Source organism: Conger conger, chromosome 4, assembly GCF_963514075.1.
Source record: "Conger conger chromosome 4, fConCon1.1, whole genome shotgun sequence".
Classification (NCBI taxonomy): domain Eukaryota; kingdom Metazoa; phylum Chordata; class Actinopteri; order Anguilliformes; family Congridae; genus Conger; species Conger conger.
Window position 1 is genome coordinate 3982970 of NC_083763.1, and position 12500 is coordinate 3995469.

General features: G+C 48.6%; 1 protein-coding gene across 1 annotated transcript in view; it reads right to left on the reverse strand.

The window, feature by feature from the left end:
* Positions 1 to 12500, reverse strand: part of sspo (SCO-spondin) — a 129333-nt gene that overhangs the window by 115204 nt on the left and 1629 nt on the right. The window contains 9 exon segments of the mRNA XM_061237735.1: positions 244 to 400; positions 1858 to 1983; positions 2595 to 2680; positions 3088 to 3246; positions 3681 to 3783; positions 5117 to 5340; positions 9131 to 9294; positions 10186 to 10275; positions 12188 to 12397. Coding sequence (XP_061093719.1) covers positions 244 to 400; positions 1858 to 1983; positions 2595 to 2680; positions 3088 to 3246; positions 3681 to 3783; positions 5117 to 5340; positions 9131 to 9294; positions 10186 to 10275; positions 12188 to 12397 — 1319 coding nt within the window.

Sequence of the window (12500 nt, forward strand, 5' to 3'; positions counted from 1 at the left end):
GGATTTTGTTTTCAGCTTACAATCAATGTTGTGAGGAGGTGTGAAGGGGAGGTGTCGGGAGGAGGTGGGGAGTGGAGGTGGGAAGGGGAGGTGTTGTGTGGCGGTGTGGTGAGGAGGTGTCGTGTCATGAGGAGGTGGGAAGGGGAGGTGGGAAGAGGAGGTGTGGTGAGGTGTGGTGTGGCGGTGTGGTGAGGAGGTGTCGTGTCGTGAGGAGGTGGGAAGAGGAGGTGTCGCGTGGCGTACCACACAGCTCCGGGCTCCTCCAGCTCAGGATGAGGTGCTGCTGGGCGCACTCGCGGGCGTAGCTGGCCAGGGTGTCGCACGTGGCCCCCTCCCGCTCCCGAGCGCCCAGGCTGCAGTGCAGGTACAGACAGGTGTCCACGTACGCTGCCGGATCCACCTGAGAGGGACAGGCAGACAGAGGGACAGAGGGACAGACGGACAGACAGACAGAGATAGTCAGAACAGGATCGAATAACAAGCCCAGGCCAAACAGAAAATAGAACACAGAACTGTCTTTAGGATGTTTAGGATTCTGAGCATATCCAGTTGATGCGATTTGCAAACTGCTCATCTGACAATAATACAGAAAATCCAGTCAAAATCCACCTTGAAATTACCGGCTACCAGCTGTTTGAAAATCTAGCTTGAGCTGTTTTTTCAGCAGGGAGGGGCAGCAGTGAATGTACCCACCAAGTATTTAGACTCCGGTTACACTTAATTAACAAGTGAAATGAGTTGGTAATTTAGGACAAAATATTGACCTATTATACTGTAGGTAGAAAAGCCACAACGCAGGTCAACAAGTCGGGAGGGTAGTATAACTGTGAGAAATGTGCACTTGTAACTCAAAGGTCGCTAGTTAAATTCCCAGATAGGGCGCTACTGTGTATTAAAAACTTGAAAGTCTCTCTGGGCGGGAATGTCTGTTAAACGAAAGAAGACTCCAACTTGTTGTGTGAGCCAGCTTGAGAAACGACTGAACCACGGGAGGTTGGTTTAGTAGTTGCACCAGAGAAGTCTCTTGGCTCAGCTTGACAAAAGTTTTGCAGAGGACTGGTAATGCCATAAAGGACACGTGGGGCTGAATGTTTATGTCTGAGTGAGATACAGCTCGGTATAGAAGTTAAGTGTCAGAGGAAAGGTCTGGTTTGGGTCAGGGTCAGAGGAAGGTTTGGTTTGGGTCAGGGTCAGAGGAAGGTTTGGTTTGGGTCAGGGTCAGAGGAAGGTCTGGTTTGGGTCAGAGTAAAGGTCTGGTTTGGGTCAGGGTCAGAGGAAGGTCTGGTTTGGGTCAGGGTAAAGGTCTGGTTTGGGTCAGAGTAAAGGTCTGGTTTGGGTCAGAGGAAGGTCTGGTTTGGGTCAGGGTCAGAGGAAGGTTTGGTTTGGGTCAGGGTCAGAGGAAGGTCTGGTTTGGGTCAGAGTAAAGGTCTGGTTTGGGTCAGGGTCAGAGGAAGGTCTGGTTTGGGTCAGGGTCAGAGGAAGGTCTGGTTTGGGTCAGAGTAAAGGTCTGGTTTGGGTCAGGGTCAGAGGAAGGATTGGTTTGGGTCAGGGTCAGAGGAAGGTCTGGTTTGGGTCAGGGTCAGAGGAAGGTCTGGTTTGGGTCAGGGTAAAGGTCTGGTTTGGGTCAGAGTAAAGGTCTGGTTTGGGTCAGAGGAAGGTCTGGTTTGGGTCAGAGGAAGGTCTGGTTTGGGTCAGGGTCAGAGGAAGGTCTGGTTTGGGTCAGGGTCAGAGGAAGGCCTGGTTTGGGTCAGAGGAAGGCCTGGTTTGGGTCAGGGTCAGGGTCAGAGGAAGGCCTGGTTTGGGTCAGGGTCAGAGGAAGGCCTGGTTTGGGTCAGGGGTCAGGCTCTTTTCCCTCACCCGGTGGTGGCACTGTGAGAAGGGCGTGTCCTGTAGCCTGTGGCACACCAGCTCCGCCTCCTTACGCAGGGCCGGATCGCCAACGACATCGCAGCTGTGCCCCAGCTCTGCTGCATCACTGCAGCCCTGCGGGACAGGAGGGACACGGAGGCCATTTTACTACACCACTGAAACACACGCGCACACACGCTGAAACACACATACACACACGCTGAAACACACGCGCACACACGCTGACACACATGCACACACGCTGGCACACACAAACACACATGAACACACACACACACACACACACACACACACACACACACGCACACGCACACGCCAACACACACACTATACACACACTATTCCAACACAAACGCACGCTCACACACAGACACACATACACACATACACACACACAGACACACAAACACACACTCACATATACATATACATACACATACAGAAACACAGACACGCACACATACACACACAAACACACACATGCTGCATAGATCTGGGCCTTCACAGAGGCAACATTAACTGAGGAGGTAAGAGCGGTCGTCTGGAATTTAGGATTCTGAGCATACCCAGTTGATGCGATTTGCAAACTGCTCGTAAAAACTGTTTGCAGTTTTATCTCTTGTTAAACGACCTTCTCGAATCAGCGCTGTATTTGGGTGAATGATAGGCCAGGCCTTTGAGCTGTTAGGAGGGGAAAGGAAAGGGGGTCGTATCGGTCCGCGCACCTCTGTCTGCTGGTCGGGGACTCGCCATGAGTTCCCAAAACTGGCGGCGTACTGGGAGACCGTCCCAGCGACGGTGGTGAAGTCATCTGAGGATGTGGGGGAAGACGGGATTAACGCCGAGGAAAAGCAGGAAGGTTCAGCCACACAAACAGACATTGGGTCATACACTTCATTGGGTCATAGCCTGTTTCAGGTTAATCCAGTTTTTAAATAGATTCAAGAGATATGAGTTCATCAAATTCTAGAGTTCTAGTGTGAGATCCATTAGACCATTGGTCGCCAAACCCTGTTCCTGGAGATCTACCGTCCTGTTAGTTTTCATTGCAACTCAAATCTGGCGCACCTGATTCTACTAATTAGCAGCTCAATCTTTAGCTGTTGGATGAGGCGTGCTTTGTCAGCGGTGGAGTGGAAACCAACGGGAACGGCGGATCTCCAGGAACAGGGTTGGCGACCCCTGCATATTAGGTTCAGGGTCAGGAACAGTTCTCACCGTCGCCATTGTTGTTGTAGACTCCACACAGCCCCCTGGTGGCGGTGAGGTGCTCTGCAGTGACGGTCAGGTAGACGCTGTTGCCCATGTCAAACTTCACCCGGACCCCAAGCCCGCTCTCCACGAACACAAAGTCTCCGAGCCAGTGCACGCTGACTCCTGTGCGGAGAGAGACGCGGCATTTAACGAAGGAACAAAAACGCTTCCTAGACCCGTCCACGGGAAGAACGATGACTGTAACGATAGCTATAAATATATGTCGTAATAACTCAAGCGGACGGGGGAGTCTGCACCACAACTATAAGGACAGTGACAGTGACAAATTATTTAGTTGGGTTCACTTTCAGAGCGATTATTTCCAGCTGCATGAGCAATAAAACACTGACAGCCAATCAAAATCCAATGGAATTTACATAACAAAATGGCAGAAGACATAGCCAAGAAGCTATTCACAGAATGTTCACCGTTCATCAGTGTGGATGCTCTTTATCGTTATATTTATGGTTACAGTTTTAGTTCTTGATGTGGACAGGTCTTTATCCACATGAAATGGAAAATCCATCATGGCTGGAAGTAATTCTGATCGGTCTCACCGTTCTGGAAGAGGGCCTGGCCTTGAGGGACCAGTTGGCCGTTGAGCGTCAAGTTCCCGTGATGGATGGACACCAGGTCCATCGCTAACATCAGTCTCAGGGCCTGCAAGGAGAAAACAACGGAAGGACTCTTGGTTGATCTAATCTGCCTCAGCATGGCTGGATGTCCACTTGAACTAAGATGGACTTGCTGGACTTGGCCTTAATTACAGAACATCTACTCTACCACCAGCACATCAGTACCATATTGCCATTTCACTGACAAAGGCAACGTGAATTTTTGAGTCTCATATTAAATAAAAACTGATGAGGTGGATATGTGTAGTGACTGTAGAGTGTAATGGAGATAGGGGGAGCTACGCCCTTTGAGTGCAGTGACTGTAGTGTGTAGGAGAGAGCGGGGGAGCTACGCCCTGTGAGCGCAGTGACTGTAGTGTGTAATGGAGATAGGGGGAGCTACGCCCTTTGAGCGCAGTGACTGTAGTGTGTAGGAGAGAGCAGGGGAGCTACGCCCTGTGAGCACAGTGACTGTAGTGTGTAGGAGAGAGCGGGGGAGCTACGCCCTGTGAGCACAGTGACTGTAGTGTGTAGGAGAGAGCGGGGGAGCTACGCCCTGTGAGCGCAGTGACTGTAGTGTGTAGGAGAGAGCGGGGGAGCTACGCCCTGTGAGCGCAGTGACTGTAGTGTGTAGGAGAGAGCGGGGGAGCTACGCCCTGTGAGCGCAGTGACTGTAGTGTGTAGGAGAGAGCGGGGGAGCTACGCCCTGTGAGCACAGTGACTGTAATGTAATGGAGATAGTGGGAGCTACGCCCTGTGAGCACAGTGACTGTAATGTAATGGAGATAGGGGGAGCTACGCCCTGTGAGCGCAGTGACTGTAGTGTGTAGGAGAGAGCGGGGGAGCTACGCCCTGTGAGCACAGTGACTGTAGTGTGTAGGAGAGAGCGGGGGAGCTACGCCCTGTGAGCACAGTGACTGTAGTGTGTAGGAGAGAGCGGGGGAGCTACGCCCTGTGAGCACAGTGACTGTAGTGTGTAGGAGAGAGCGGGGGAGCTACGCCCTGTGAGCACAGTGACTGTAGTGTGTAGGAGAGAGCGGGGGAGCTACGCCCTGTGAGCGCAGTGACTGTAGTGTGTAGGAGAGAGCGGGGGAGCTACGCCCTGTGAGCACAGTGACTGTAGTGTGTAGGAGAGAGCGGGGGAGCTACGCCCTGTGAGCACAGTGACTGTAGTGTGTAGGAGAGAGCGGGGGAGCTACGCCCTGTGAGCACAGTGACTGTAGTGTGTAGGAGAGAGCGGGGGAGCTACGCCCTGTGAGCGCAGTGACTGTAGTGTGTAGGAGAGAGCGGGGGAGCTACGCCCTGTGAGCGCAGTGACTGTAGTGTGTAATGGAGATAGGGGGAGCTACGCCCTGTTAGCGCAGTGACCCGTGCGTTACCTTGCTGCAGCGGGCCTGTTGGTCACAGACGCTGCTCAGGTACACGGCCCAGGTGCCGTCGGTGGACGAGGCCATGATGTAGGTGCAGCTGCCCAGGAAGTGGAAGTGCTTCCGGTCGAAGGTGCGGTAGTGCGCCCCGCCCCACGTCAGGCACGTGGCGGAGCCCTGCGGGTTCCGGAGAGCCCCCAGGACCCCCCCGCGACGCAGGGGCGTGGACGGGGAGTCTGCGGGGAGAGACACAGAGGTTTGGGGTCAGCATCGGATGCAAGGCGCGTCCCGCGAAGCGAAACGTCGAGTTGTGTCGCCTGTGGGCGGTCTGTGGCGTGGTGGTTAAGGTAAATGACTGGGACCCGCAAGGTCGGTGGTTCCAATCCCAGTGTAGCCACAATCCGCACAGCCGTTGGGCCCTTGAGCAAGGCCCTTAACCCCGCATTACTCCAGGGGAGAATTGTCTCCTGCTTAGTCTAATCAACTGTACGTCGCTCTGGATAAGAGCGTCTGCCAAATGGCAATAATTTAATGTGTCGACATTCCAACTGAAACAGAGGCTAGAGCAGCACTTTTCCGTTTACCTCCTGGAAAACGATTTGAATTGAGAGGTTATGTCATCGCGTACCAGCGGGTGTGTACGTCAATCAAATGCCTGTCAATTTTTCTATTACCCTCCAATCGATATCCTTTTCACACTGTGGTGTGCGTCCTCATTGGACATCCACCCTCCTCAATCGACTCCCCGCCCTTCAGAAACCCCCCCCCCGAAAGACCAGTCTCACTCGTGTACATGTCCTATCAGCTTTAAATGAATTAAAAACATGACTGGGACACGCAAGGTCGGTGGTTCTAATCCCGGTGTAGCCACAATAAGATCCGCACAGCCGTTGGGCCCTTCAGCAAGGCCCTTAACCCTGCATTGCTCCAGGGGAGGACTGTCTCCTGCTTAGTCTAATCAACTGTACGTTGCTCTGGATAAGAGCGTCTGCCAAGTGCCAACAATGTCATGTCATGTAAAAAATTCCCCTGTAATCAATCAAAGACATTAGCCATTCAAAAACATGATAATAAAAAAGTGTGTTACAGGAATGTTCAAATGTCACTGAAGCAACCCCACCCACCCTGTTGTAATCTTCTTGGTCAGGGGTTAGCGTTGAACAGCAGTGTTTTTTTGACGTATGTGTGACACAGACAGGGGTTTTGATTGTCTACCAGAAGGTGAGCAGGCATACAAAGGTAGCAATAACCATCTGGTTACCTGCCACTTCATTGGTACATTTTGTTCTGGGAAAGGAGAAGAATGCTGTGGAAAAACAACACAGCACCAGAACTGGGTCAAATACGTCATTGTTTTTGGATTCACCAACTTTTCTCTGCTTTACTGAGCTTGTCCGGTGTTTTGGAACCTATGACTCTTTAAAAGAGCAAAACCCCGCCCTTCTGGTAATCTTGGTTGGCTCAATTGCACCAGGCAAGATCAATCGAGCACAGAAAATGTTTTGAATCTCAAACAATTACGCATTTGACCCAAGTCTGCATTGCACTGTAATTGGCCTGCCTTGCTTTTTACCCAGTATGTTTTGTGCTGTAAAGAAGACTATTTTCGCCTCGGTAATAAACTGCAATCGGTCTAAACTTTGGGGAAGTACAGGTTTTTACGGCACGGAGGACGGAGACACTGACTAAACTCTGTGGAAGTACAGGATGTGGAAAAACCCCAAAGTAGCAAACTCAGCTGAGTTTGGAATACATCCTGCAGTTCCCCTTCGGACCTAATACTGACCGATGGGAATCGGTCAGGAAATCGGACTTTGCTTCGTGTAAAACTGGGAAATGTAGACAAAATAAGGGGAGACAGCAGACAGACCCAGACATAAACAAACACAACATTGACAAGAAACACAATTGCACTTGGAATATCAAAGTTAAGACTGCAATCCGACTCACCCATATAAGTTAGAGCAAAGTCTAATCCAAAGTCCGAAGCACAATAAATTCTTTTTTTATCCAACTTTACTGGTTCTCAGTGTTGCTTTTTATTAGTTGAAATACCCTTTAGATAGAGCAACCTATCATACAAAACCACTATGCCACCCTTGGGTTCCCTTTTGAATTGCATGTTATAGTTTTATATATTTTATTATCTCTACTAAAATTTTCTGCACAAGCAGCTGAGCCAACAGCCTCCCACATTTTTTTATCCTCTCTGTCAGGGTTTGGGCTTATTTGCGGGATTGATACTCCCACAGCTGTGTGTTTGTTGATCGGAGGCAAGCTTGTATTTCATGTGCTTTGGATGTCAACTCTAAACAAGGAAGGCCCGTTTCTCCACGGCAGTAATTCCATCAAGCATTCGACTGCTTCTGAAGAACTGTGATTGGTAAACTTCCTCCTTGCAGTGTGTTACCTGAATGTTCAAATGTCACTGAAGCAACCCCACCCACCCACCAATCTTCTTGGTCAGAGGTTAGCGTTTAACAGCAGTGTTTTTTTGACGTATGTGTGACGGGAGAGGCTAGATCCACCCCTGGGGCCTGCATCCCCAGCATGCATTGCGGTCCCGAAAAATACCGAGTCCGACCAACCACTCGTCCCACGTCAATTGAAAGGCGTGACCGGAGGCAAATTCAAAGTAAAGTACTGCATATTGTACAGGGTTGGTCTACTTGTCACTGTAGGATAGTTAGGCTATATCTGTAACATATTTGTAACGGGGTAGAACTAGGATAGCGTTATGTTCTGTATATTTATACCACGGAAGACAGAGCTATTTGTAGCCTATAGGAGCCTGATAGACTAGCAGTTATACATGCAACGTTACCACAGCCCGCATAGCCAGACCCATCTCCACACTTCGTTGCTGGAGACTCAGATGCCCAGCACATATATATAGGCCAGCAGCCGTTTATTTTATCTTTTTTAAAAACGTTTTATTCTTATTATGCGGTCTAAAGAATCCCGCCTATATACCGAACTGCGCACATACAAATACGAACGAACGGGAGAGGCTAGATCCATGCAGTGTCTCCTTGAAAAGTAAAATAAGTATAATAGCATAATTACAAATGCCTCCGCACATGCTATGTTTTATATACGGAGGCATTTGTAATTATGCTATTATACTTATTTTATTTTTTCAAGGAGACACTGCTTGGATATCTGAGTCTCCAGCAACGAAGTGTGGAGATGGGTCTGGCTATGTGGGCTGTGGTAATGTTGCATGTATAACTGCTAGTCTATCAGGCTCCTATAGGCTACAAATAGCTCTGTCTTCCGTGGTATAAATATACAGAACATAACGCTATCCTAGTTCTACCCCGTTACAAATATGTTACAGATATAGCCTAACTATCCTACAGTGACAAGTAGACCAACCCTGTACAATATGCAGTACTTTACTTTGAATTTGCCTCCGGTCACGCCTTTCAATTGACGTGGGACGAGTGGTTGGTCGGACTCGGTATTTTTCGGGACCGCAATGCATGCTGGGGATGCAGGCCCTAGAGGTGGATCTAGCCTCTCCCATGTGTGACACAGACAGGGGTTTTGATTGTCTACCAGAAGGTGAGCAGGCATACAAAGGTAGCAATAACCATCTGGTTACCTGCCACTTTATTGGTACATTTTGTTCTGGGAAAGGAGAAGAACGCTGTGGAAAAACAACACAGCACCAGAACTGGGTCAAACACGTCATTGTTTTTCACCAACTTTTCTCTGCTTTACTGAGCTTGTCCGGTGTTTTGGAACCTATGACTCTTTAAAAGAGCAAATCCCACCCTTCTGGTAATCTTGGCTGGCTCAATTGCACCAGGCAAGATCAATCGAGCACAGAAAATGTTTTGAATCTAAAACAATTACGCATTCGACCCAAGCCTGCATTGCACTGCAATTGGCCTGCCTTGCTTTTTACCCAGTATGTTTTGTGCTGTAAAGAAGACTATTTTCGCCTCGGTAATAAACTGCAATCGGCCTAAACTTTGTGGAAGTACAGGTTTTTACGGCACGGAGGACGGAGACACTGACCGGCGAGCAGGGAGTAGGAGCAGGACAGGCAGGCCAGGTCGGACGCGTTCCTCCAGCTCAGGCCCCACACGCTCCCGCAGCAGTGCTCCAGAGGCATCAGCGAGGAGTTGTGGACACCCGGGAACTCCTCACAGCTCCAGGTGGAGAAGCAGCGACCGCGCGCACTCACCGCTAAAGAAAACCCCCACGGCGGGGAGGACAGAGCAGCACACGCCCGTTACACACACAGCCCCCCCCAGAAACAGGGCCTCCCAAATGACAGGGGACTTCAGCATTCGACAGTGAAAAAAGCACCGCCGCTAAATCCCCCAAAAATTGGGCAGTAATTCATTATTAGAAGATTCAGTCTGAAGTTTTGATGCTGGTGACAACTAAGGAATATAGAGTGTTTTGGAACATGCTCCGTGCGATTAATCCAAACTGTCTACTATCAATAATTCCAACAAAAACAAACATACAGTGGGGTCCAACAGTCTGAGACCACTAGTGAAAAGCAGAACAATTTTAGCAAAAATTAGAATCTTTTAAAATTGGCATGAATTTCAGAATTTCTCAGTATTTTGCATGTCCCCCGTCCACTGTAATGGTAACGCGCAGTCAAGCTGGCATGGACTCCACAAATCTGTGCAAAACCACACGATCCCGGCGTTATTCGACAACGGTCCAAAGATCACCTTGTGATGTTACTAAATGCTTGGCTTTCATCTGTCTTCAAGTGCCCCCCATAAATGTTCAGCGGGGTTGAGGTCAGGTGACTGTGGATTGTCCAGCGCTCCTTGCTCGTCTTTGCTCTTCGAGGAGTTCTTGCAGAGCTTTGAAGTAACTTTTAATTTGTTTTTAATTTTTCAATTAATTAATAAATTGAATGTATCCTTTGTTTATTTCCAGGATTCAAATTTTTTAAAAATCTCAGCATTTTGTACGTTCTCAGACTTTTGGACTCCACCGTATATCAGAAAATAAATAAATAATGCAGTATAACACTTGGCTTGGTAAACCCAAAATGGCGCTGCTGGTCACACAGTGAGCAGAAGGGGGGTAAGGCCGCGGTGAACTCCGTACCCTCAGCACAGCGAGGCCCAGCCCAGCCCTCACAACAGCTCTGCATGGTCCTGTTCAGCTCCTGGATCTCCTTCTCCTCCGGCCTAGAGACAGCACAGACATCCATCCATTATCTGAACCCGCTTATCCTGAACAGGGTCGCGGGGGGGGGCTGGAGCCTATCCCAGCATACATTGGGTCGAAAGGCAGGAATACATCCTGGACAAGTCGCCAGTCCATCGCAGGGCACACACACCATTCACTCACACACTCATACCCACGGGCAATTTAGACTCTCCAATCAGCCTGACCTGCATGTCTTTGGACCGTGGGAGGAAACCAGAGTACCCAGAGGAAACCCACATGAAAACAAGGAGAACATGCAAACTACACACAGAGAGGCCCCGGCTGATCGGGATTCGAACCCAGGACCTCCTTGCTGTGAGGCGGCAGTGCGACCCACTGCACCATCCGTGCCACCAGACAGTACATAAAAACAAATAAAATAAAGGGAAAAGAATATAACATTATGATTATAACTATACACTCAGTGAGCACTTTATTTGGTAGACCTGTAAACCAGCTTGTTAATGAAAATATTTAATCAGCCAATCAAGAGGTTCAGCTGTTTTTCAGACCAAATGTCAGAATGAGGAAGAAATCTAAGGGACTTTGACCGTGGACCGTGATTGTTGGTGCCAGACAGGGTGGTTTGGGTGTCTCAGAAACCGCTGATCAAACCCGCTACTGTGGCATAAACCAGACACAGGCTTCCTCACTGCAAAAAATGTTATGTTTTCTCCCTTCATTGGCTATGTTTTTTTGTCTCATTTAACAAAAAAGTAATAGAAATCAGATTTTAAATGCAAATATGAGACTAAGATACTTGTTCAGACTGACTTTTTTTTTTTCTTTTTCTTTTTTTTTCTGTGCTTTGCACATTTCTGTTTCCTGCCTCAGAAGTCAATGTCTCACAATCTGGGTATTTAAAGTCAATCAATTATTAGATCCTTATTCAGATTATCTCAACGGAACACAGAGTACACACTGCCATTTCAGGAAATAACTAGCTAACACTTTTAGTTTCATACACACCAATAAACCAACTGTCATATCAGAGAGTTATACATTATCACATATCTATAATAGATTTATCCATAATTTCATTCATAACAGGATAAAATAGAAGGGTTTTTGCATTGAAAATATTGTTGAAATCTGGATTCTGGATCCTGGATTGTTATTTTGACACAGGAATGTTGTTTTGACACAGGGCTGTTATTTTGACAGGGACGCAGCGACGGTGGCCTGAAAACATCTCGTGACATGTTTTACGACATCCTCTCTCACTTCTGCTGAGGGGAGTCTCAGCCGTCCAGGGATAGGATAACGAAGCTGATAAAAAAGGACTTCAGAAATGGGTGAAAGGGACAGACAGGGTTTTAAATAATTGACTTCCAGCGTCAGGGAGTTTATGATCGGTGCTACTCAACGGAGAGCTTGCTCGACACTATTTCATTCACATATTGTCCACATCCACATTCAAATTAAAACTCTAGAGCATAACTTTTTTTTTTGTATCACGCCCACAAAAGTAAGAGATGCAATATTGTTTCATATATTCTGGAGTGGGAGGAATTTATTAAGGGAAAGAGATACACTGTAAAGTCCTCTGTGTTGACGTTTCTTCTAAATAAAAAATATTCTTACAATCTGTGTGATTTAACGGATCTGATTTTGCTGGATCATCTGACAAATGGCCGGCATTTATATAGTGCGCACACACGCACACACGCACACGCACACGCACACGCACACACACACACACACGCACACACCAACTGAAACTGGCTGCCATGTAGGGCACCAATCAGCTCATTAGGAGCAATTGCGGGTTAGGTGTTTTGTCCAGGGACATTTTGATACACCCAGCGCAGGGGATCGACCCGGCAACCCTCCGACTCGCAGACAACCGGTCTTAGCACCTGAGCCAATAGAAACTGGGCGATGTCTCACTTGAACAGGTAGCAGGATGCGTTCAGGCCGTGTTGTCTGTAATACAGGGCGATGCCGTCGTCCCCCCCGTGCTGTTGGCGCATCCGGTCCACGTCCAGCTTCCAGCCCTGCAGATTGTACTGGTACACGTTGGAGCAGTCCACTTCCCTCTGCAGACGGGGGGAGGTTATCCGCTCCACTCGCTCCTCCACCGTGCGCTCACACCAGTGTCTGAGGTAAAGAAAAAAAACAGAATCAAAAATAAGAACAGAGCGAGAGTGACAGTGGAGAAACCAGGGGGAAAAGGGGCAATAATCTGTCTATTTAAAATGAC